Raw genomic sequence first — 25,267 nt, 5'->3', positions numbered from 1 at the left:
TCTAATTTCGCATTGGTATGATGTGGAAAACTGAAGAAAAATCACCAATTGATGCCTTTTCTCCAATGCAAGGATATTTATTTCGAATTTTTATCCAGAACTCATGCAGCAGCTCACCTTCCTGCGTATCAGCTTCATATTTCCGTCGTTAAGCATGTCTGTTAGTTTTTCTCCCTTGTTAAGGTTTAAAATAACATGAGAGTCCGGTACCGTAATCAAAATGGATCTCTTACCTGTGCACAGAGCTACGATTTTTGCCTTTTTCGGTAGCAATGCCGTTCGACACGCGCCGCCACTATTCGACAAACGCCGTGTCTTAGTAGAGCATTTAGAGGTGTATAGGATGTCAAGTCAGGTGTTAGACATGGAATAATAGTTGTCTAAATGTTTAATTCGTCATGAATGTTCATTCTCAGATATTCAGTTAACCCTACACTACAAAAACTAACACTTAGGCCTAAACATTACAACCGCAAGCAATTTGTACAAAAAGCTGGATAAGTTTGCCTCCTGCGTATAGAAGCTTAACAAACTAAATATTGCATCCGCACCTGAACGTTCATTGGCGAAGTAACGTTATATCAACGCTGTAAAAAGGGCAAAGGCATGACTATGAAAGCTAGTACAGTAGGCTAAAGTACATGGCGAGGAGACATCAAAAAACAGCAACAAGCTTTTTGGCATCATGATGCTGTGTGTTTACCGTGACGAGATACCATTCTGACGAGTTAGTCTAGTCGCTCTAGCGAATGTACGCATTGACGTCACTGGGAAAGCACAACTAACCTACCATAACCATAACACATCTGATTGGCTAAGCAGCTGGTGACGTTTTGCAAAACGGGTGAGGATTGGTTAAAACGAAGGCGTTTTTTGACATTTTTGAATCTGGGAAAGCAAGTTTGATAGTTGCTTACCTGGAGCCTCAGTGATTGTTTCTGACAGAACCGTTTGCGTCAATTGGCATTTATAGGCAAGACATGCGGTTTGGTGAGGACTTAGACTACTCACAAGCGTTACGAGTAAATCTAGTCACGAATACAGTAATTTTCAAGTTAAGATAGACGTGATAAAAATAATAAGTTAAACCTAGAATTCAGTCATTATATTTTGCATAGTTTTTGCTAAGGTAAGCACTGCTTTCCTTGCTTTCCCTCACCGATCGTCACTGGTGAGCCGTGTTTTTCTACCATACCACTATTTTCGTAGGCCACGTTCCATACTCAAAACTACACAGCTGGTATGGAGCTAAAAATAGCACGCTTGAATCAAAAACGTCAACGTCAAATTTCGTCTTGTGACGTCACAGAGATCGGTGAGATTAAAATAAGTCCGATTTCCGCAGTTTGCAGAAAAATGCTTTGATCGTACATGCTCAGCCCAGTCAGCAAAGCTGGTCTTTTTTACATTGTTTCAACGTCTGCAGACGATAAATCAATGTAAAAAGGACCAGTTTTGCTGGCTGGAACATACAGCATAGTGTTATGTAACACAGAACTAGTAAACTCTTTAACCCTATTTCCTGTGGGGGGGGTCGGTGGGTACTTGGTACTTTTCAAAGCAATATCATTAAAGAACTGCGCGATCCACAGCTTTAAAATTTCTTGACTTATCCTAAAAATTATTCAAGTATTTATTCCACTTTAAATGACGTTGCTATTGTCTATTATATAGTTTTAAAGATATTACATGATTTTCATAACATATTCTGATATTTTAGCTAGCTACTAGCTAGCCCTTTTGTTTTCAAATTATACGGATTAATAGGATTGCAGTGTCTGTCTGCGACGCAGATATCTCATGAGTTGGCTTTGTTGTAAAGCATTCAACCGTAATGATTCCGCCTTTTGTTTGCAAACTCGAGTTTTGAGTTGCTTTGATTAATCTTTTAATTACATCTGAGTTTCTTTGAAATTATAAGAGAGCATCCGATAAGCTAAGCTGAAAAAAATGTAATTTTACGTTGTTTTCTATGGGCAATACATTTTGTTTCTAACTTATAACAAGAAGCAGTAGGAAAATTCTTAACAAAACTCTGTTTATCTCATAAAACAAACAGACTAATGTGGTATATTTCTTGATTTCTTGTCCGAAAGCAAGGAGTGCGTTCTTGACCTGCCAATAAACTTTTGCATGTAGCCTACCTGTGCACTTATATTCACATGAATATTTATGGACGTTGTGAAAATGTTTTATGAAAACGAGAGATTGATGGATACTGAAAAGAACTTGACACAGATTATCTAAACTGCTTGGCTTTTGTGGAAAAACACGCGCAGCTAAATTATTGTGCTTTGACAAACATTGTGCATATTGTATCAGCACTGAATCTTTACCTAAATGGTAATTTTGCAGTTGCTTGAGAGATTACAAAATTATTTTTTCTCTACGAGGATTTAAAAGTTTTGATATATCTCAGCAGAAACACTATTAGGACGAACTCAATAAATTCAAACTTTTCATTCAAATGTTAGTCTTCAAAAGCTTATTTTCACAAAACGGTGTAGGTGCCTATATCTTTTTCTGCATAAATTTGGACGTTTGTGTCATTTGGAGCAAAGTTGTTTGTTGGGTTGAAAAAATCTGAAATCAATGCCTCGTTTTTGTAACGTATTGTAACGCAATCTATCAGTCAGCCGCTTTTGTGACTTTTTGTTTTCGAATACATTTCCGTGACAAAAGATTGGCTTTTGTAATAACGCCTTCCACCATAAAGTTGCATTCTCTGACTGCATCTCAAACGCTATATTATACTCAGCAATTTTGCTAAAGCATTGTTACACAAAATGCATATCTGACAAAAGGAAAATATGTTGAATTGAATTATTTTTTATACGGATCGTTTTCCTTGTCCTTGAAAAAAAGAAAGAACGATTTTTATCGTTTGGCATAAAAATATGTATATTGAGGTTCACCTTGGTTTGCATAATGAAAATCACCCCAAAGAATTGCTTGAAGTGATTTTCGCAGCTATTTGATCCTTCGCGATGATATCAACTATAGTTTCTATCAGATGAAACCTGTTCAAACTATTTTTTTTAAAACTATGGTTCATTCAAGAATATAATACTCTGTAAATATAGCTTACTTCATTTTTGTGTTTTTACTTCGATTCTTTCACAAGCAAGACTTTACACAAAACAAGTTATTTGCAACGTGAGTTGATTGACCATAGTAGCCTAAATGGACCAGAAAGCTGTGGCCAAAACTTGATTACTTTTTATCAAAATGTTTGCACATTGGAAACAGCAATTACTTTGTTTCAAACCAGCAAATCACTTTTTGTCATTGGTTCAACGTCTGCAGACGTCTAAACTAATATACGACAAAATTGGTTTTCTGGGTCTTCGGTTCGGAAGAACATCATTATGATGTATTGTGACGTGGTCTATCAGCCAGCAGTAGTTTATGCGTCTTTTGTTTTTGATGTGTGTCAATTACAAACGATGGCTTTTGCAGTAACGCCATCAACCGCAAACTGCATCTAAAATGCTATTTCAAAATTTGAACAGAAATAAATCTTCTAATGCGTAATAAATAACTTGACACAAAATGCATGTCCAACAAATTAGAAAAAAATGTAGAAAACGTTATTTTGCCAATCTAGTTAACAACATGAAAAAAAACACTTCAATCATTTTGACACAAACGTGCATTTTTAAAATATCAATAACCTTCAATTTTGCCCAAGGAAAAAGTCAACACTTTAGTGATTTTTTGTTTTTTTACGACAATAGCACTCGGCCTGAAAAAGATTTGTTTCTATTTTTCGTATCGTTATGCCACGACTTTGAGTTTGTCACGCAGAACGGGAGTTCCATTTGGCAAACGACCTCTTCTATGGCCTACCAACACGATTTGACTAAACGATTATTATTATCACTACATTTTGTCACAATTGTTTGCAAAATTGTTTCATTCAAAGTGATCATTGTTGGTAAGTATTGAAACGTATCACTTTGGAATGCATCGTGACATAGTTTATCAGTCAGGAGTTTTGGAACAAGCTCTAAGATGGAACAAGCTCCTATCGAAGCAAGTCACTACCTTTGGATAGGTTGTTGTTCAAATACCACGTGACAGCATTAGGCTACCTTACTTTTCTGTGTTCAACCGCTACCCAGACAGCAAATCAGACACTTTTTACATCGATTCAACCGCTTTAGACGTTGAAATAATGTTAAAAACGAATAAATAGCTTCCTGAGATGTGCTGTGAAATACAAAGTGTTTTAGATCATGCATAACCAAATTCGACAGTGTGAATGTGAAAAAAAAATTGCTTCATTTAGTTCCAATATCAAGTAATGACAGTACGTTTGAAAAAGTGTAGACTATAAACATGTGGCTCAAAAAGAACTTGAAATAGTTTTTTGCGGTGATTTTGTCTCATTCTCTGCAAATGTTGAAACAAAGCAATTTTTTTTTACAATGCCTCCGGCAAAACAACAATCAAACGCGAGTCGGACGCCAATTACGATTTCATTGAAGCGTGGACGACGTCTCCGCATAAGAGATTAAAATCTACACAATGGAATTAACCCGTCACACTCAATTATAAGTTAATTAAGAAGCAATTTCTCAAGTCAAATAAAAAAATATGACCAACCATCAAATTATTTGATTTTTCAAGTTGCGCTGTTGAACAAATTGCAAAAGAGTTTCGATGTTATGTTGTCAGATAAATTATCTACACCATGTGAAAATTTGATTGATCTATCTTGCGTAGTTTTTGAGTTACACGAGCTCAAAGTGATAGTGTCGAACCGACCCCCCCGTCCGCAAGTCAACTGGCCAAAATACGTCACAGGAAAAAGGGTTAAAGTTTAACCAGAATTGTAAACAGTTGAAGGAAGTATCAGTTGTAATGTGCGCTGCAGCCTAGTCAGCACAGACATCTTCTCAACAATTACGCCCATTCACAATAAACCTTTTTTTTTAGTAAATTGGTTAAACGAATCAATCGTATAATCGTATCAAAACGTTTGGCAAATAGGTGATTCGATTAACCGATTTCGTCTGTATATGTTAATGTTAGTGCAATAATGGTAGACTTTGGTAGTGCAATTATTTTGAAATGTAGAAACGTTCAAAAATGCCTTATATTAACCCTTTGCTTTTCAACCTTTTTTTGGAAGTTAACTGCTCAAGGGAGGCCGTTTTTGGATCAAATTCAACCAGCTTTTGCATGCTATCCGCTGGTGCTATTTCAACAGAAGTTAAACTGGTGTGAAAAAAAAATCGTTTGTCTACAAGTATGAAAAGTCATTATTCCAAAATTTTATATGTTAAACTTGATAGTTCAATTTTTTGCAAAGGTAGGCCTACCCAAAAACGACAAGTTTGATTTATCTTGCCGCCGTTTAATTACCGTGCTAATCCGATTTTATGCAAAGTTCTGAAGGACAAAGAGCTCGATCAACCGCACAAAGTGTGTGTGCAGTAGGGTGATTCAAAATTGTGGAAAAAAAATTTTTTTTTGAAATTTTTAACTCTCACCCCCTAAAAGTGTGATGAGTAAAGCAATAACATGATACATAAAAAAAAATTTGTCCTACTCAAAGGATTAGTGGTGGCACATCCAGTTTTAACTTTTGCAAATCGGATGAATTTGTTAAAAAATAACATATTTATTATTATACCATTGAAATGGTGGATTTACTGATTCACAATATTCCACAAAGAAAGAACAATACCTAAAACACAAATACATGCTAAAAAAAAATATGTAAAGCTAGCGTGCTCGCCGAATCAAAGCTTACTCTTCTCCAGTGAGTATGTATTACAATCCCACCTATATTTTTTGTTTCTATTGATTAATCGAGCCTCTGCTCCACATTTTTATTTGAATTTTGTTTGCCACGAGAGCCAAATTATCCTTAAATAGTTGACTCTCTTCCTCGTGGTAGACCCCAATTTTATCCGCTCTGCCTACTGGCAGACCGGGTATAAGAGTCAAGTACCTGCGCCGAGGTCGCGTGAGGGAGACGTGGGCGCCGCCCGGCGGTCAATTACTGCCGGTTCCAGTGTCCACACACGACGGGTCGCCCGGCTCGTCGCAGGCCATCTTTCTGGGCAATGCAGAAAGAGCCTGTCTCCCTGGCCCGCTCCGCCATTCTAAATTTGCGGACGGGTCATGTAACGTTTTCGATCCACACTCTCCCTCCACAGGTACCTCGACTCTCCAGCCTGGCCCCCGCGACCTAAGCTGGTGGACTTACCCTTCCGGGTGCATCGTCACCCCTAAATCACGCCGCTCCCCGCCGCCGCGGGGTGTGGCAGGCCGGTTTCTGAAAGTCTTCGACCTGGCTATGTTTGTTTGTGCTCTCTCGCCGTGTCAATTATGTACCCGTGCGTGTACCCGTACCTTGTACCCGTGCGTACCTTGTACCCGTGTACCCATGCCATATTTGTACCCGTGCGCTGTTGATGCAAATAAAACAGTTTAACACTATAGCCTGACAAATTAACACGCACAAAACAAACAACAAAAAATTCGCATTTTTGTTGCATCAATAATACTTGATAAATATCAAAAACACTGTCTTTAAAAGTCATCAAATATTTACAAAGATTTAATGAATGCAGAAATGTTATTTTGTAATGTAGATATGTGTTCAGTCATTATCACAAAGTTTATGCACATTATTGTTTTTCAATCTGTCTCACAACGGTATTCTTCCACTATCTGGAAAGTTTTTTTGTTGCTCAGTCACCTCTTGAAGAAGAAACTGAAATTGCTCTTCAGTCTTCGAAAGCAGCTTGTTAAACCGCTGTACCAGGGTCACACCTTGTTCGGCATGATCATGAAACACTTTTAGAGCCAGCACCTGTGTTTTAGCATTGGCATAATCATCTCTGTCATCTCAAGTAGTCGAATCTAATGAAAGGAGCTCATGTGGAATGTCAAGCTTATGGAAAAGTTTAAGAATGTCTTTTGACACAAAGTCCCGCAGCTCTTTTTCAACGATTCTGGACGGAGGTAGTTTCTTGCCCTCCAGGTTTTGTTCCATTCTGAGAGAGCTCATCATTTTCCTCTAAGTTTCCAAGCTCACCAAGGTATCAAAAAAGCCAGAGCCACTAATTCTTCTGACACGTACCATATGTGGTGTGAAGGTTTATTTAAAGTAGCTTTTGAAAGACCTGAGCAGATATGTTTATACCCTAAGAGCTCTTTCATTAAATTAAGATCTTGTCATGGAGCCTCACTTGGCAAAATGCAAGTAATCTATGCTTTCACATATACTAATGAAGCAAAGAGGCATATATAGATCTCGAAGTCCAGTCTCTTCTTTCTTGGCTTAAATTGGCTGCGAAAAAGCCAAATCTTGTAACAGTACAATACCTTGGGCTTAGACATCCAGAGTGGTAAAATGCACCTGGACAGCGGAAGGCAACCCCATTGTGAGGTTGTTCTCTTAAAAAAGTTATAAGCAATTCCAGCAGGTCTCGGTAATCATCCCGTGGGTGTCTTGCAGACAATTGTTCATTTGCAAATGTCAACAGATCTGCACAAACTGGCTAGATGAAGTTATTGACATGTGCATCAGTTGGGTCTGGCTGGTAATTGGATTGATCAATAAAGTTCCATTTTTCGTGAAACCGCTTAAAAAGGCTGATGTCTGGAACAGAGGACATACCAAACTTTGTTTCAAATGCACTTTTTAAAATAAGTTCCATAATGTGATGTCTGTAAGCAAAGTGAAGCAAACTTTTCCAAGTTTCTGCTCCAAAAGAGTGCAAGCACCAGCGTGTTGGCCGGTGTTGGAGGCAGTTTGTGTCAAAGCACAGGGCCCTCACTTTCCCACTAACTTCCCATTTTTCAAGTGCATTAAAAACAGCAGTTGCCATCATGTCTCCAGTTCCTGAAGCAAGTTTTGATACCCCGTGAAGCTTGGAAATGCTGTGGCCGGAAACTGGTAATTGGTAAACGGTCCACACTGCTGATTGCCTACCAGATCTTCAAGGAACTTGCCATCCCATGCACTGCTAATGATTCATTAGGATTTTAGAATGGAACTGATCTTTTATTTCATTCACAATGTCTAGTCGATACTTTTGTTGATGGCGTCTTATGGTAGAAGAACTTAGCCTGAATTGAGCAGGGTCTCCACCTACCCTCGCCACTGTTTCTGCTGATATATATACACGGCTTTCCAGTCAGTGACCCCTATGCGATCTAACGCAGCTGCAAGACTAAGTGATGACTTTTTTAGGCACTCTTTCTTCTGGTTTACGAAATTATTACCATGTACTTGTAATATTTATCCAGTTTTTGACATATTCTACACTTAGCATCTTGACTAAAAATTTCTGTGGTTTTGGTCAAGACGATTGTAGTGTATCGCATATAGAAAAACCACGAAAATTTTGCATGGGCTGTGCCACCTCTAAATGATGTCTGATTTCAAAAATCTTTTGGAATACATGTTTTTGCATGATGCATCACATATCTAAGGGGTGAGAGTGATAAAAAAAAAAATTTTTTTTTTTTGAATCACCCTAGTGTGCAGTGTGCCGACTCATTGCATAATTGATAAAGATTTACGACTTGCGAGCAAATCTTATTGTATGCCACTCATTAATTCTAAAATAGTTACAATCAGAGCAATATTGTTACACGAATTTAAAAAAAAAAAAAAACTGCGTTTGTTGTTTTACATTTTTGTCCTAAACTAATGCTTTCCGAAACTCATGGCTAGCTTCTAGTTTTATGGAACCAAACTTCTCATAAGTAACACCTTAGCCTACTTGAATAGCTGTATGAGGCATTCCATTATAATTCAACAAATCCAAATAACCACTAAGTCTTCAATTTTGATGACTAAAGCATATGTTAAAGTATGTGAAAAATGCATCACAGCAAAAAAAAATTTTGAAAATTGGACAAGCAGTTTTCGAGATATTGCGTTCTGAAGTTTTGTGGTTGTCACTAGGTGGCGCTGTTGATGTGCCCAATGTTTTTTGATTTTAGGGTTATATTTGAGGTAGAAAGTTGGTTGAAGTGTCCATTCCACCATTTTTCATGATGCAGAATTCAAAAATGATGTCAATTTTAGTCTACAAGAATTAGATAGGGAGTTGTGTGGCATTTAAAAAAAATTGGGGTACCAAATGCCAACCTCCAAATTTCCATGTGGGCAACAAGATATTCCAAAAAAATGTTTTGTTTTTTAAAGTTTCTTGCGTATACTTCATGATAATATACTGTTTATTTATGAGACTTTCGTCATTTTTCACAAAACAACCTTTTATCAAAGACTTGCATGAGAAGTTATACGATCTATTAATGCAATATTTGAATGATGCGTGCTTATGATGTCACAATAAAAAATTACAGATTTCCCCAAAAAACTTTTTTTGTGGTGAAAACTGCCCGGGAAAACCAGCCCTTGTTTAAAAATTGCAGTCAAATTTTGTTCTCCCGGGCAATTTTCACAATGAAAAAAAGTTTTTTGGGGAAATCTGTAATTTTTTATTGTGACATCATAAGCAAGCATAATTCAAATATTGCATTAATAGATCTTTGATATAAGGTTGCATTGTGCAAAAAGGACAAAAGTCTCATAAAGAAATATTATACTATCATGAAGTATATGCAAGAAACTTTAAAGAACAAAAAATTTTTTTGGGATATCTCGTTGCCCACATGACAATTTGAGGGTTGGCATTTAGTCCCCCAAATTTTTGAAAATGCCCCATAACTCCTTAGCTAATGCTTTTAGACTAAAATTGAGACCATTTTTGAAATCTGCATCATGAAATATAGTGGAATAGACACTTCAACCAACTTTCTACCTCAAATATAACCCTAAAATTAAAAAAACATTGAGAGCATCAACAGCGCCACCTAGTGACAAAAACAAAATTTCAAAACGCAATATCTCGAAAACTGCTTGTCCGATTTTCAAAATTTTTGTTTTTCCCAAGTTCAAATTTTTAAAACAACAAAATATATCAACACCAACACCTTTTGAAACCTAGTGGTTACATTTCTTTCTGAAATTTGTTGAATTATAATGGAATGCCTTGTATACATCTTCGTTTGTGTATTTTAGGTCTACAATTGTGTTTACAGTATGAATATTTTTAGTAGAGAGAAGACATTTGAACAAGCTGTTGAAGTTATCTGAAATTTCCAAGTTCAAATTAGGCGCTGATGAAATTGTGGATTTGTGTGAAGTGAAGTCGTATCACAAATATCATGCAGGCTACATCATAAGTCATTTTGCTTACGGGTGTTTATAAACATGACTCATAAATTACATCCACTAAAAATACAGCATTGACATCAACAAAGCTAAGTTCGAAGCTCACTTTTTATTGAAGATTATGTCAATCAATTTGACACAAAGGAAATTTGAAGTAATCCACAATCAGCAAATCTACATAAACTTAACGTTTACAAATGTTGAATCAATGTAAAATAACTGAATTGCTGACTGGGTCCTTATTGTTTGAAGCACAAAAACTACGCGTAAATACAACAAAGCGATACATCAGCAAGGCAGCGATTATGTTTCTGGACAAAAAAAATTAACTTTTGACTTCAAAGATAAAAATGATTATAACAAAGCTTCAAAGTTTGTCGTAAAAATATTGCAGAGATACAATAAACATAATCATTTTGTGCCAGATTGTGAGAAGACTTCCTAGGTTCTTTCCAAACATTTGCATGATTGCAAATTATTTTCTATAACTTTATATTGCAGGGTTCGATCTTAGCGGTAGTCCGCTAGCCAATAGCTAGTAAAAATTTGCGCGGACTAGTAGAAATGTTGCAGTACTAGTCCGATTTGTCTAGTGAAAATATTCGCCGGTGTCACCGTTCACTGTGAAAAGTTTTGGTTTACAAAATGGCGATTGGCGAAGTCACTCTGAAATACAGCAAAAATTTTGCTTGCCAGAGGCGAGATTGCACAAAGAAAGTGCAAAGTCGGTCAACTGAGCACGTGACTACTTTTTTCTCGCAACCTCGCTAGACACGACACGTGATAGTAGTGAGCACGCCAGCACGGAGAAGCCGGCATCCCAGGAAGCAGCAGTTAGCGAAATTAATGTTTTTTGTTGATATATCGTGATCAAATGCTGATTCAATGTTACTACAAAGTGTCTAACGCTCAGACAAGTGAAAAGTCAGTAAACTGGTCGGACTAGTGAAAAATCGTGCGGGCTAGTGAAAACGGGGAGCAACTAGTCCGGTGGGCTAGTGAAAAAAAAAGTTAAGATCGACCCCTGTATTGCCAAAAAATGGCTTCTTTGTTGAAACAACGTGCCTACAATTCTATAAAAAAAATTTAGGCCTACTACATTGAAGTAATTAAATGATTTTTGTGATTTTTGTTTTGATGATGTTTTACAACATCCGAGAAGTAAAAAATAATAATGATGAATTATTTTACAAAACCGTGGTTTGTAAACGCTTCACAAAAAAATGTTGGGGAGAATTTAGTATTAGACGTATAACGTTTGTAAAAGAAAATTGTCGGTTTAGATATTTATAATGTTTATTGCGCTGTTATATAATTATAAACTGCCTTTATTGTCTACCTTGTGGTTGCCGGCCAGCTTAGAGCAGCATGCATACTACATGTTTATGGTATTTTCCACAAGGTCTCTGTTTTTATCGTGATATTTTTGTGCCTTTTCTGTCCTAAACTTGAAGTCACTGTGCAGCACAATCCACATCGGTTTTTAGACTCAGTCTTTATTGAAAATCTTTTGTGTGGTGCATCATTTCAAGTAGTGTCTTCCCCTAAACTGTTACACAAACCGCCCAGATTCTGGAACCAGAACCAGGTTATGTATCTTACAGCCGTTGAGAGGCCGTTATTGTATGTGTGGAATTATTAGATGTCTGACTAAATTCATGCCAAAGTCGAGCAAATTCTGCTTTCGGGATTCCTGCCGTTATTTACAGTATGTTTTGTTGATAACCTCAGGCAGCATTTTTCTAAGATAAATGAAAACATCGGTATTGTTTGTCACTTAGATTTAGTTTTCTCAGCATTGTCTACTCATTCTTTGATCCATTAGTTTGTTCCACTTTTGGTATAATCGAATCGTTCATAAATGACGGGTCTTCACAATAGCCGGCCTCTTATACATTGGCGCAACGTATTCAGATGTTGAACCAATGATCAAGAAAGCTGATTTGTTGTTTGTCTTATGTGACGCCTAGCTCTATGCCTCGTCTACATTACAAAATATTTTGCAGTGTAGACGAGGCATTATCATCTTTATTTTGCGCTCTTTGGATCAACACACAGTCTGGGTTTTTTTTTTTCGCTGAGACTTTTCGGTCATTTGTCCGAAATGACTTGAAAAAATTCGGTCATTTTTTATTTATTTCGGTCATTTTTTCTGATGAAAATATTTCCTTTGAAGTAGCTGATACAAACGAAAATTTGCACTTCCTGACTCGCTACAACACTAAGTTTCGCTGAGAAACGTTGTCGTGTTTTATCTGAGAAAAGTTAGAACAGAGAAACGTTACTTCCAGTCTTCGAAATTAGCATATTTTTACTTTTGCAAAAACATTGTCGAGGCCAAATGGCAAAAGTTGAAATTGCCTCGACAATTGCATGTGAACGTTTATTACGAAAAAATTGTACCAAAACATGTAAAGCGAGAAGCGAAAAATATACTAGAGTAGTCTATCACGACCACACTGTTTGATTTCTTGTGATGTAATAATACCAAAACTAGCGATAAAGCGAGCAACGCGATACGCACGCTGAACTTACAGTAATTCAAGTTTTATAACTTACGGGGAAAAAGTAAGTTAATTTTGGGTTGATTCAATGTTCGAGGCAACACAAATCGATTTAATTTTCCCGGCGGGTTATATTGCGTAACAACAGTACCCAATAAGAAATTTACGTTTGTTTTACATTAATTCGACATCTAGTGACGTTGAATTATCATAAAATAACGTTAATTGCTCAACCAGGTACTGGTAACAAATTAATAGCTCCCCGCGAAAAGATTGCCTCGATTTACGTTTACACTAACATAATTTCGGCACAATTGGGATACTGCGAGCAACACAAAGTCGCGAGACGCGATAAGGAATAGATGCTTAGACTAATTTGACGTCTACTATCGTTGAATCAATGCAAATAGGGTGATATTTTTATAAAAGATTCAATTCTCCCAGCTGGGCCCGTGTCTAAGCGCCGGCAAAGTAGGAAGTAACTCAAATAAAACATAGTAAGAGTCCAGCAATAGTAAGAGTCTGGTGTAGTCCAAGAAAATTACTTTTTTTTTGTAATCTTTTGGTCTTTACAAGCGCTCCTGTGGCCTCAGCATTTTCATTGCCAACGCTAATGCGCCATTCACGCATCTGCGTCGGCAAGTGCCGATTGCCCACGCTAATTTCGAAGAATGACTTCTGTATTTGCGTTATCACATATAATAAGACATTGGATCAACGTTTAAACACCAAGTCTACGTCTTGTATTTCCGATCGACAAAAATCGTACAGTGGCGCAAGAAGCTTCTTTGCAATCACTGAAATCGACTTGAGCGTGTACATATTTTTTCTGACATTTTGACCGAATTGACTATATTTTTTTCGGACATTTTGCTAAAAAATCGGTCAATGACCAATAAATGACCGAAAAAAAAAACCAGCACACAGTGCACGGTGAAACAAAAATGCAGGACATAACAACAAGTAGGCGACATAAAGCAGCGAAGGGACATGTAGTCATCGAGAGCTGCTGCATGTAAATGGAGCCTATCTTATAATTTTGAGTGCATCTCACAACTACTGTTTGCAAAAACGCTATTTCTCAGGCGTCTCCCAAAGCATTTGCACTTTGCAGTGATACGTTTCCTCAATTGCAAGTTTTGTCAATGGGAGCATTTCCATATAACGTTTATTTCGAAACCAGGTTTTTTGTGTCTTTACCCAAGGAAAGATTTCTTATGACATTGTAACGTTTTTTATTCGTCAATGAATATTATCTGGTTGAAACAACTGTTTTGAATAGTTTGTGGCCTACAATCCTACATAGCCTACTATTTTGATCGTGGATTACTATTCTTCGTACAGCTGATAACGCAAAAACGTTTGCTATTATTGTTTCTAATTAACAACTTTGTGATCACTAGCTTTTCTTTTGTAGCATAAGAAACAACGCGCTTTGTGTTATTGAGGTCAAACCAAACAATGGAAAACAAGAGGATGTTTCTCTCTGCTCTCGCATATCGATACACGACGCAATGATGAGCTTATGGCTTCTTATCGCAATGTAATCCATTTCATGCTTTGCTGGTAGTTAGCTAGAAATAGCAAAAATTCACCAAAATCTTGAATTTACAAGAAAACTACACAACTTTTAGCATCAAATTTAATATCATCAGATCCGCCTGGCAATTTTAGGAAAAGTCAAGAAAAACCAAGTGCATGGCGTTACTGTGCTTCAAGTAATCAAAGGAAATATAAGGGGGGCCAAATCTGGCCTTCCTTTGTGGAGCAAAGTGTTAATGAGCACAAGTAATTTTTTGTTTAGCTTAGTCATAATTCGAAAATTTTAATTTTGAAGCTATTTTTGAGAAATTAGAATAAAAACCGACTTTCTGATGTGTTTTCATCTCAAATACTTTATTTCAATAAATTTGGTGAGTGCACAACTGCACATGGCTATTACCTTGTAAAATATTTTGTCTCTGTGATTTACATAACTCCCGTTATTAGCGATTAATTAGCACGGGGCTAAGATAGCCTGTGACATACTTTCCACGTACGAAAACAGCTCATACTAAGATAGAGTTAAAAGCTACGCTTTATGCGAGAAATTCCCAAGGCGTCCGCGTCGCCATTTTAAACACTACGGGAAAATGCTTTGATCGAAGTTCTAACGCCTGGCATTAAACATTTTGCCACACACGTTTCATGCTATTTGACACAACGGGTTTCTTTTATACATAAAATAACCTAGGCTACTTTTAGTTGTCAATGTCTATGCTAGTTGGTATTTCGCCCTATGACCCAATTAACAATATTGCACTGTTAAAATTACTCTGTTAAAATTACTCTGTTAAAATTACTTGTTACAAAAGTTTTTCACATTTAGAAAATAGTCTCGTTTCTGACCAAATGTTTAGAAATACAGATGAAAAAAGCCGCTATTTTTGTGGAAAGGAGTTCTCTTCCAGAAGAACATTTTGAACACTGCGGAAAAATGCTTAATTAAGGTTCTAACGCTTGGCATCAAACACTTGGTAACCTGTATGTTTCGCTCTTAACTGTAACTGTGCTTGCGTGCGGGTACGCTAGGGTGGCTCTTATTGGGCAAAAAATGAAAAAATTTTGAATTTTGTGTAGGACACCCTTTTAAAAGGTGAGGTTGTCAGAAAAAATAACTCCTGCAAAAAATTTTTGAATTTGAATTTGATTTAGAGGTGGCCCTCCCCCCCCTAAAGTTTTGAGTCCTCCTCCAAAATACCAAATCTGCATATCTCAAAAACTGCTTGAGGTAGAGATACGGTTTTTGTGTCAAAAGGTGCAGAAAGCATGATTTCCTATCTGCTTTCTGAACAGTGATTGCGTCTATCTTGAGTAGAAAAGCAGTTAATTAGAAAAAACCTGTTTTCGGTATTCTAGCACAAAACAGTGCTAAACAAGTATTGTGGCCCAAGCTATTCAACAGGCCTCAAAATTTGTACTTTTTTCCGGCGGTCAAGCATGTCCTACCGGACTGGCCCTTTCAGCGGACATTTAATATCTCAACCGGACATATTTTTTGCATGTAGATTTTGCACAAAATCACACTACAGTATTGTGTAGTCGTGTTTGTAGAAGATTTTCTACAACAGAATAACTCTGCAATGGTTGATGGCTTAATTAACCGACCCTGAAGTATACTGGAGCAGATTGCTTGCAAATAAATCAGTGCGTTAATGACAGTCATGTAATGACGCAATAAACACAATTGAAAACAACAATCCAAATTTCCTTATTAGAAAAGCAACTACGATCACTTATTCCGTGGTTTTCGCGTTATAGAATCGTTGTGCCAAGCGATTACTGCCGACGCGGGTCGTAAATCTCCAGCTCAGGACCGTCCAGACAAATGCGCATTAGTGACTCAATAGTGTTAGCCCTCAATAGTGTTAGTGTTAACTAACTAACACAATAGTGTTAGTCTAACACCCTCTCTTCTGTGCAGAAATTCTATTTCTATCAGTATCAGCGTGAATAAGGTCGCCACATTCGCCTGAGCACGTGCGGAACCCAGCTGAGACTTGCTTCTTTCTGTGACGTTTATTTTTAACAAACGATCAATGTAACGCAATAATCCTCATTGTTAAAATTAGAATACATATCCTGTCGAAAAGTTCAGACAACTTTATTTCAAGGCAACATTGCAAGGCGTTGAAATGATGTGAAAATGGCTACTTTTGCCATCAGCTTGTTAACCACGCCACTCTAATGTGATCTTTAAAGCAATTGCCTGTACTATTATTGCTTCAGCTCCGTATTTGTTCGCGTTAAACAAACAATTGTACCAATTCAAATTTAAAATATATTTTTGCTGCATTAGCTCTATTTTTGTCAAGAATTTTGCGGCGGTCATTTATGACCGACCAATGAGTCGGCTTCGGCAGACATTCGAGGCCATTCCGGAGGTCATGTCCGCCATGACCGCCGGAATTTCGACGCCTGATTCAATAAACAAAGTTCATAAACTAACCTGTAAAACTGGTAAAGCAATAAACGAAATAAGTATTCCTAAACTTTTATGCATTCATACATAGCTAAAATGCCCGTTTTTTGTCATATTCCTTGGAGAAACTCCTGAGTGTGGAATCTGCTTTCAAGCTTCAGGTGCTATGCATCGCACTTGTTGGATGGCGAAGGCGATTTATGCAAAAAGCTTGGTCTGCATTTATGGTATCTGTCTGAAGAAAAGGGAGGACTAGCCTTGTTAGCAATTGTTGCGAGAATATAATTTCCCGCGCATTTACAAAATGTGAATCCTGTATCTCTCACCTAGACAACAAAATCTATCATTCTTATATTAATTCAATGTAGACGCAAACATTAAATCAATGTAAAAAGGATAAATTTTGTTGCCTGGGTAGCTTTCATTCAAGCAGGAAAACTTTCGATTTATACGTTGCTTCAACGATTGATGACATTGAATCATCGTAACAAAGATGAATTCTTCGCTAAGAATCGATGGGAGTACCGGTACTTCCACACTAATCAGCGCAACTTTGTTCAAGTTTTACGTCACAATGTCTGGCTTTGATCTCCGAGTAATATTGATAAGGCAAGGTTGGATACAAAATTAGATTATACGAGTTCGGTAGGCTATTACAGCAAGATGCAGCAAAATTTGTTAAGTTTTAGTATTACTTAAAGATGTACCGATATATCGGTATCGGCATCGGTGATATCGGCCATTTTTTTAGTATCGGTATCGGCATCGGTATCGGCAAAATTTGGCCGATATTGTGGCCGATACTAAACAATGTAAAAAAAAGGCGTTTGCTGCGGATTTTCTGCAGAAGCAAAGATATAGATTTTTTAAAGTAGTAACTAACGTCACATTGAAGTAGAAAAATAACAACCTGTTCAAATTTTTGATACCTCACACTCCCATGACTTCATGCACGCACTTTTTGGCATTGTTTGCTTACAGTGATTCTTTCACTCAAACAAAACGTTTTGTTTCAGCAGTTTTGCGTTGTTCGATTCTTAAGTTGTGAAGGAGACTCAATTTCTCCAATCTTTATCATTTGTGTTTCTTTTTTACTCTCAGCAGAGGATAAAACCAGGCCAAGACTACCCAGGTGGCAGGAATGTGTAGTTTTGCATCGTTTTTGCGTTGCTGGACGTTTGAGCGACCCGTGTGGCTTGGTTGTTTTTTGTGGGCTGGTTCTGTCAGTTTGTGATTTGGTTTCCACCTTTTGTTGTGGTAGACTCACCAGGCTTGAACAATGATGTGGCGGAGTGGGTGGGCTCGGGGTGGGGGCGGTGGGACTGCGAATCCTCACTGAACTAATCGATAAGGGCGCAGCGGGACCATTTTGATTGGTTTAGTGAGGATTCATGGTCCCATTGCTTTCTTTTTGGGCCTACTTATTCTGCCGTGACATTGTTTGGGCTTGATGAGTTTGTTGCGGCTAAGGGTGGAAGTTGAATCGCCGACTGGTGGAGCCGGCTTGCTGGGGGGCAGCCGAGTTGCACGGGTTTTTTGAGCACTTGGCGGGGTGGGAGCGATGCAGAATTGTGCATTTTTGCTACCTGGGTAGTCTTGGCCTGGCAAAAGCTTTTCAACCAAACGACAAGCGCCCTTAGGTTGCACATTACTTGTCGAATAGTTTTTGTACGACTACAAAACTCACTTGGTTTACATTTTACTTCTTATTATCAATTATGATAGCCTATTTGGAGAGTTTGCGCAAACACTTTATTAATTTTTCAGAAACCCCAATTGTGATGTAATGTTTCTTCCCTTATACCCCAATCCTCAATTACGGTGGCCTTTCATTACTAAAACCTACTATAATGACACAACAATGCGGTTGAGATTGGATTCTTGAATCTTTAATAAATTATGCCAATTAAAAGCTTTTTTTAATAGTTTTATGCAAATAAGGTAAAACTTAGCATTTGATATAATTCCTTGCAAATACCAAAATTGCTCCTTTTTGTAACACCAAAGTAACGGCCAAAATATCGGTATCAGTATCGGCCTAAAAAAGTGATATCGGTATCGGCCAAAATATTGGTATCGGTACATCTCTAGTATTACTGTAAGGGAAAATTCACTTTCGCTCACATGATAAGCAAAAATAAACTTAAAAAAAGCCTAGTGAAACTTTGCACAGCAGAAAATAGTAGCGTTAGTGTAGAAGTTTTTCTGACTCGTGCCCAGAGCATTGTGACGCAAGAAGCCAAACGACCTTGTTCGGTAGAAGTTAATCAGTTATGCGGCGTTTTGAGCAGGTACATGGCGCTTTGACTCATCAAGCGCACGTCTTTCAGAGTGACTTTGTTGAAATTATAAAATGCATTCTAAACCATATAGCTATAGTTCTCAAATAGCGAAGAATTTTCAAGATAAAGTGATTAAGCATGACAATCGACGCAAAAACTGGTGTGTCCGCCGTGAAACTTAATTTGGGTTATAGGCAAATTGTTTGTAAGCAATTGTTCGTAAAGCAATTGTTTGTAAGCAATTGTTCGTAAACTGTTTTTCGTAAAATGAAATCCGTAAAACAATTCTTCGTAAAGCATTTCTTCGTATACATCAAATTTTAACTGCATGCACGAAAAAATGCTTTAGGAAGAATTGTTTTATGAAGAATTAATTTTACGAACAATTGTTTTACGAACAATTGCTTACGAACAATTGCTTTACGAACAATTGCTTACGAACAATTTGTCGGACACCCTTAATTTGTCCGCCGAGATAGCTGCTCAGACCGGACACGTTTGTCCGCCTTCAACAAAAACGAATTCCGAGGCCTGTGTACTGTAGCCTGACAAGGAACTACGCATATTGATTGTGACACAGTTATTAGATAGGACAAATTTGACAGACCACTTTTAAAAAACAATCTTTCGTAAAGTGTAAAATGCATGAAACAAATGTACTTCTTACTTTATTTCTTGAGTGTTATCATCAATCTCAGGTTCATCACATTTGTATTGACCAATTTCCAGGTCAGAACACTTGAGTAAACTGTCTGACTTTACTTCAACATGCAAAGCTAATAAGCAAACACAGAGACTTGCGATTCTTCTTGTCACCATCTATGTCACTAACACAGAGCTTATATATAAGACTGTTCAAGGCAACATAAAATAATGTTTAAGGTAGGCTCTGGAGCCTAATTGATGGAGATGAATCAATCAATCAAGTTTATTTTCGGCATAGCTCCACATTAGACTGGCCCAAAAAAAAAGAAAAATCGGAAACATCATGCTCCACAAGTATTTTCTTGTTGCATTTAAGGTTTGCATTCATTGTTTGGAAAGAAGCATTTGAAACCAAGGGTATGAAGGTGAATCTTGAAAAAACAAAAGTGATGGTGAGTGGAGCAGAAGGAACAGTTGTTGAGAGCAAAGTAGATCCCTGGGGAATATATGGCAAGAGAGTGATGAGAAATTCAATGCAATGCAAGGAATGTGGAAAGTGGGTACATGCAAGATGTGCTAATGTCAAGAGAGCCGCAGGGTCATTTCATTATAATTCATCCAGAAAATTGAAATTTTGGAACCATAGAATTTAGAATTGTCCCATTTTTTCACAGTTTAAAATGCTTAAAATTCTGAGTTATTTGGCACAAATTTTGTCAAAAGTGGTTGAGCAGTTTTTGTTTTATCGCTATTTTAATGTTTGACCACCAGGTGGCGATTTTTTTAGTGAGCCGCATAAAAATGCTCATATCTTGGGACTTAGTTGCCCAATCTTCATAAAATTGGTATCTATCCCCCCATTTTCAGGGGTGAGCTTTCCAAAAATGAAGGTTAAAATGAGCTAAGAGTGATACTTTTTGTGATATAAACATTTGTAGTGCTTCGATTGCCTGGCCGATTTCGCCATGCAGCCACATGTTTTTTTCAAAATTTTTATGATCATTATTATTAGCATAGATGATATATTCCAAAAATATCTTTTTAATCACTTACAATTAACAACCTCATAATAAAAATTGTGCACAAAAATGCGGAATTTTTAAAATAGTCAAAAACATTGGATTTTAATTTTTTTTATCAGCCCATACTGGGCGGTCCGCCCCTCCCTCCCTTACTACGCCACTGTATGTCAAGCAAAGCATAGTAGTATAATACATTATTACACAAAGTGAAGGAGTCAAGACATAAAGATGAAGGAGAATACATCGACAGGATGTAATGAGCTTGTCCGATGTGGAAAATAATTCTATCATTTTCCAAACATGTCTCGCTGCTACCGGTACGACAGTGTGCATAGTACAATTGCGTTACTTTGATTTGTCAGAAGTTACATTAAAGAACAGCGACAGTCTTAATAGTAAAGTGAGTTATATGCAACAATCTGAGCAAGTATGTACAATTGTACATTGTACAACACCCCACCGGTACATAACATTGCAAATAAAGTCACACTATTCTGACGATATAACTACAAGTCTATACACTTCTGCTATCATTTCTGAATTGGAATACAGTATATAGGCTTTGTCTACACTGATCATTGTAAAATTACATACATACATCATTGTAAGATTATTAGTGCCAAGAAGTGTACGAAACATTAAAGATACTAGTTTTAAGTGACTTTCTGCAATAAAATACAATTAAAAAGGATTCAATAAACCTATAGTTTTGCATGCATAACTAGTGCATCCCATTTGGCATTTAACATCATGTGACACTGGACAAAATATGCTCACTGCAGAGCCATTACAACATGTGAGGGGCAAGAATCGGAATGAATAAAAACGCAAGAACAAGGGCCGCCATGCACGTAAATAAACCGACAAAATATGCTCACTGCAGAGCCATTACAACATGTGAGGGGCAACAATCGGAATGAATAAAAACGCAAGAACAAGGGCCGCCATGCATGTAAATAAACCGACAACCACGGTTTCTACCATGTAGCTAAACATGTGAAAAGCAGCATAAATTTGAACACGGGTTGTCATGCATGCAAATAAACTGCAAACCACGGTTTCTAGCATGTATTGTACAGTAACTATGCTCTGTGAAAGGAAGCAAAAATATAAATACAACATAAATGAACAAAGGTTGTTGTACACTTGGACACATAGAACAACATGCCATTATTGTAACATTAGTCAAGACCTAGACAGCAATTTCAGGCAATCAAACCCAACCTAATAGAAGCCAATCAATGCTCTTCTTGAATGCAAATGAAGCGACGATTCACAGTTTCCATGTTTGGAGCCGAAAATGTGTATATTCTGCCTGTTATAGTGGAAACTGTCCAAAATCATCTGGATTGAAGAAATTCAAGACCAGGCACAGTGCTTCCACGCTGGAATCTTTGTTGAGTATTTCTCACTGGCACCAGTTCCTCAGCTTTTATATAGAAGAAAGTTACACTTGTTACAGCTTCAGAGCAGTATTGATAGGCAGCTGCAGCAGTCAAAATTTGGTTAGCAGTTGGTCTGCCTAGACTTTCGTTACCCAGCTTCCTTTTTACCACTCCATCAATCTCGTCACATGGAGATTTACCATGATTTGTGGCAAAAAATGACCACTTTTGAACAAAGGCTCCAGCGTGGAAGCACTGTGCCTACTGCCTAGTACTCATGGATACCATTACTTTAGTTCAAGTTGTATTGGTTCTTTCAGTTTTAAGCGCGTATCAGATGATTCACAATTCGCTGGCACACATTGTTTCTTCGAGGCAGCCCCAATGATTCCTTCCTTTCCTTGTCGTATCCAGGCTTACACCCGGTGGTTGAAGATTTAGATTAAGTGGACGGGAAGGCAAGGAAGCCAATCTTCGTGTCCACCTTCAGGCATGCCTTTTAGTGTCCTGCCACAGACACAGCCGCATGCTCTAGAGCGGTGTCGAACCGGCGCCCTTTCGATTGCCGTTCCAGTGAGGCTATGCAGCCCCAATGATAAACATCCAAGATGCAAGTGTCATGTCTTATGTAGCATGTGTTTATGACGGTCAGTGGTGGGTTGGGCTTGTTGAATTATTGTGGACAAAGAAAAGAGTGATGTTCTGGTCAATTTTATGCATCCTTGTGGCCCCTCTCCATCTTTTGACTAGCCTGGCCATGAAGATAAGTGTTACATGCACATTTCTTCAATCATGATGATTTTGAACAGTTTCCACTATAACAGGCAGAATATACATATTTTCGGCTCCAAACATGGAAACTGTGAATCGTCGCTTCATTTGCATTCAAGAAGAGCATTGATTGGCTTCTATTAGGTTGGGTTTGGTTGCCTGAAATTGCTGTCTAGGTCTTGACTAATGTTACAATAATGGCATGTTGTTGTATGTGTCCAAGTGTGCAACAACCTTTGATCATTTATGTTGTATTGTATTTATATTTTTGCTTCCTCTCACAGAGCTTAGTTACTGTACAATACATGCTAGAAACTGTGGTTTAAAGTTTATTCGCATGCATGACAACCCGTGTTCAATTGTATAGTAATTCATGCTGCCTTTCAGATGTTTAGCTACAATCATGGTAGAAACCGTGGTTGTCGGTTTATTTACATGCATGGCGGCCCTTGTTCATTGTTCAATTGCGTTTTTATTCATTCCGATTGTTGCCCCTCACATGTTGTAATGGCTCTGCAGTGAGCATATTTTGTCCAGTGTCACATAATGTTCGATGCAAAATGGGATGCACTAGTTATGCATGCAAAACTATAGGTTTATTGAATCCTTTTTAATTGTATTTTATTGCAGAAAGTCACTTAAAACTATCTTTAATGTTTTGTACACTTCTTGGCACTAATAATCTTACAATGATGTATGTATGTAATTTTACAATGATCAGTGCAGACAAAGCCTATATACTGTATTCCAATTCAGAAATGATAGCAGAAGTGTATAGACTTGTAGTTATATCGTCAGAATAGTGTGACTTTACTTTGTAATGTACTTTCTTTCTCAGATTGTTATGTATTTTTTAGATTGTTGCATATAACTCACTTTACTATTAAGACTGTCGCTGTTCTTTAATGTAACTTCTGACAAATTAAAGTAACACAATTGTACTGTGCACACTGTCGTACCAGTAGCAGCGAGACATGTTTGGAAAATGATATAATTATTTTCCACATCGGACAAGCTCATTACATCCTTTCGATGTATTAAACTCCTTCATCTTTATGTCTTGACTCCTTCACTTTGTGTAATAATGTATTATACTACTATGCTTTGCTTGACATACAGTGGTGTAGTAAGGGGGGAGGGGAGGGGCGGACCACCCAGTATGGGCTGATGAATTGTTAGTGATTAAAGTAGAATTATTGGAATAGGAGTCAGTTATCTACATCAATATTAGCATTGAGAAGAAAGCTTGACTACAGTTCTGCTCATAAAATAGTTGTAATACAAGTAGTGGTAATGAAATCTAAAGTCTTATCCCAAAATTCATAAAAAAATAAAATCTAATGTTTTTGACTATTTTAAAAATTCTGCATTTTTGTGCACAATTTTTATTATGAGGTTGTGAATTGTAAGTAATTTAAAAGATATTTTTGGAATATAACAAATATGCTAATAATAATGATCAAAAAAATTTTGAAAAAAATGTGTGGCCGCATGGCGAAATCGGCCAGGCTATCGAAGCACTACAAATGTTTATATCACAAAAAGTATAACTCCTAGCTCATTTTAACCTTCATTTTTGGTAAGCCCATCCCTGAAAATGGGGGGATAGATACCAATTTTATGAAGATTGGGCAACTAAGTCCCAAGATATGAGCATTTTTATGCGGCTCACTAAAAAAATCGCCACCTGGTGGTTAAACATTAAAATAGCGATAAAACAAAAACCGCTCGACCAATTTTGACAAAATTTGTGCCAAATAACTCAGAATTTCAAGCATTTTAAACTGTGAAAAAATGGGACAATTATAAATTTTATGGTTCCATGGCCTGGATGAATTATAATGAAATGACCCCGCAACAAGATTGGCGAAGTGTTTTGTTTGTGGGAAATGCAGTAAAGGAAGGAATGAAGTGGAAGGGCAAGATTGGGCTGGGCAAAGTTCAGGGAATGTGGGGAAATGTTGTATGGCAGAAAATTCTCACTAAGGATGAAAGGGAAAGTATATCGGAGCTGTGTGCGGCCTGCAATGCTATATGGTAGCGAGACATGGATATTGAGAGAGAGTCATCATCATCATAATCCATCGTCGGTTTGTTCCCCACTAGTGGGGGTGGCCGATTGTTTCCGCGCAGCAATTGTTTTAATCCCTTTTCTCCATTTCACCCTGTCCCTTGCATCTTCCTCCTTCAGTCCGACTTTTTTAAATTCATCCTTCACTTGTTGTTTCCACGTTCTTCTTGGACGAGAGAGTGAACTGGCAATCCTGAGAAGAACGGAAAGGTCAATGGTGAGAGCAATGTGTGGGGTGAAAACGAGAAGGGAAAAAAGGACTGAAGAATTGTTGGATATGCTAGAGATGAGAGAGACCATAGACCAACTGGCAAGGGCAAATGGAGTAAGATGGTATGGACATGTGATAAGGAGGGAGGAAGGAAGTTTTCTTAGAAAGGCACTAGATCTAAAGGTGGATGGGAAGAGGAAACGCG

The 25,267-nt window shown here is 37.5% G+C and overlaps 1 protein-coding gene across 1 annotated transcript in view; it reads right to left on the bottom strand.

The window, feature by feature from the left end:
• Positions 1-19,801, bottom strand: part of LOC145768086 (TM2 domain-containing protein 1-like) — a 39,681-nt gene extending 19,880 nt beyond the window's left edge. The window contains exon 1 of the mRNA XM_082579552.1: positions 19,625-19,801. Within this exon, the coding sequence (XP_082435678.1) occupies positions 19,625-19,776 (152 nt within the window). The 5' untranslated portion in view covers positions 19,777-19,801. The remainder of the gene's footprint in view (positions 1-19,624) is intronic.
• Between the last annotated feature and the right edge of the window lie 5,466 nt (positions 19,802-25,267).

Source organism: Aplidium turbinatum, chromosome 4 (assembly GCF_918807975.1).
Source record: "Aplidium turbinatum chromosome 4, kaAplTurb1.1, whole genome shotgun sequence".
Classification (NCBI taxonomy): Eukaryota; Metazoa; Chordata; class Ascidiacea; order Aplousobranchia; family Polyclinidae; genus Aplidium; species Aplidium turbinatum.
This window is presented reverse-complemented; position numbering and strand designations above follow the sequence as displayed.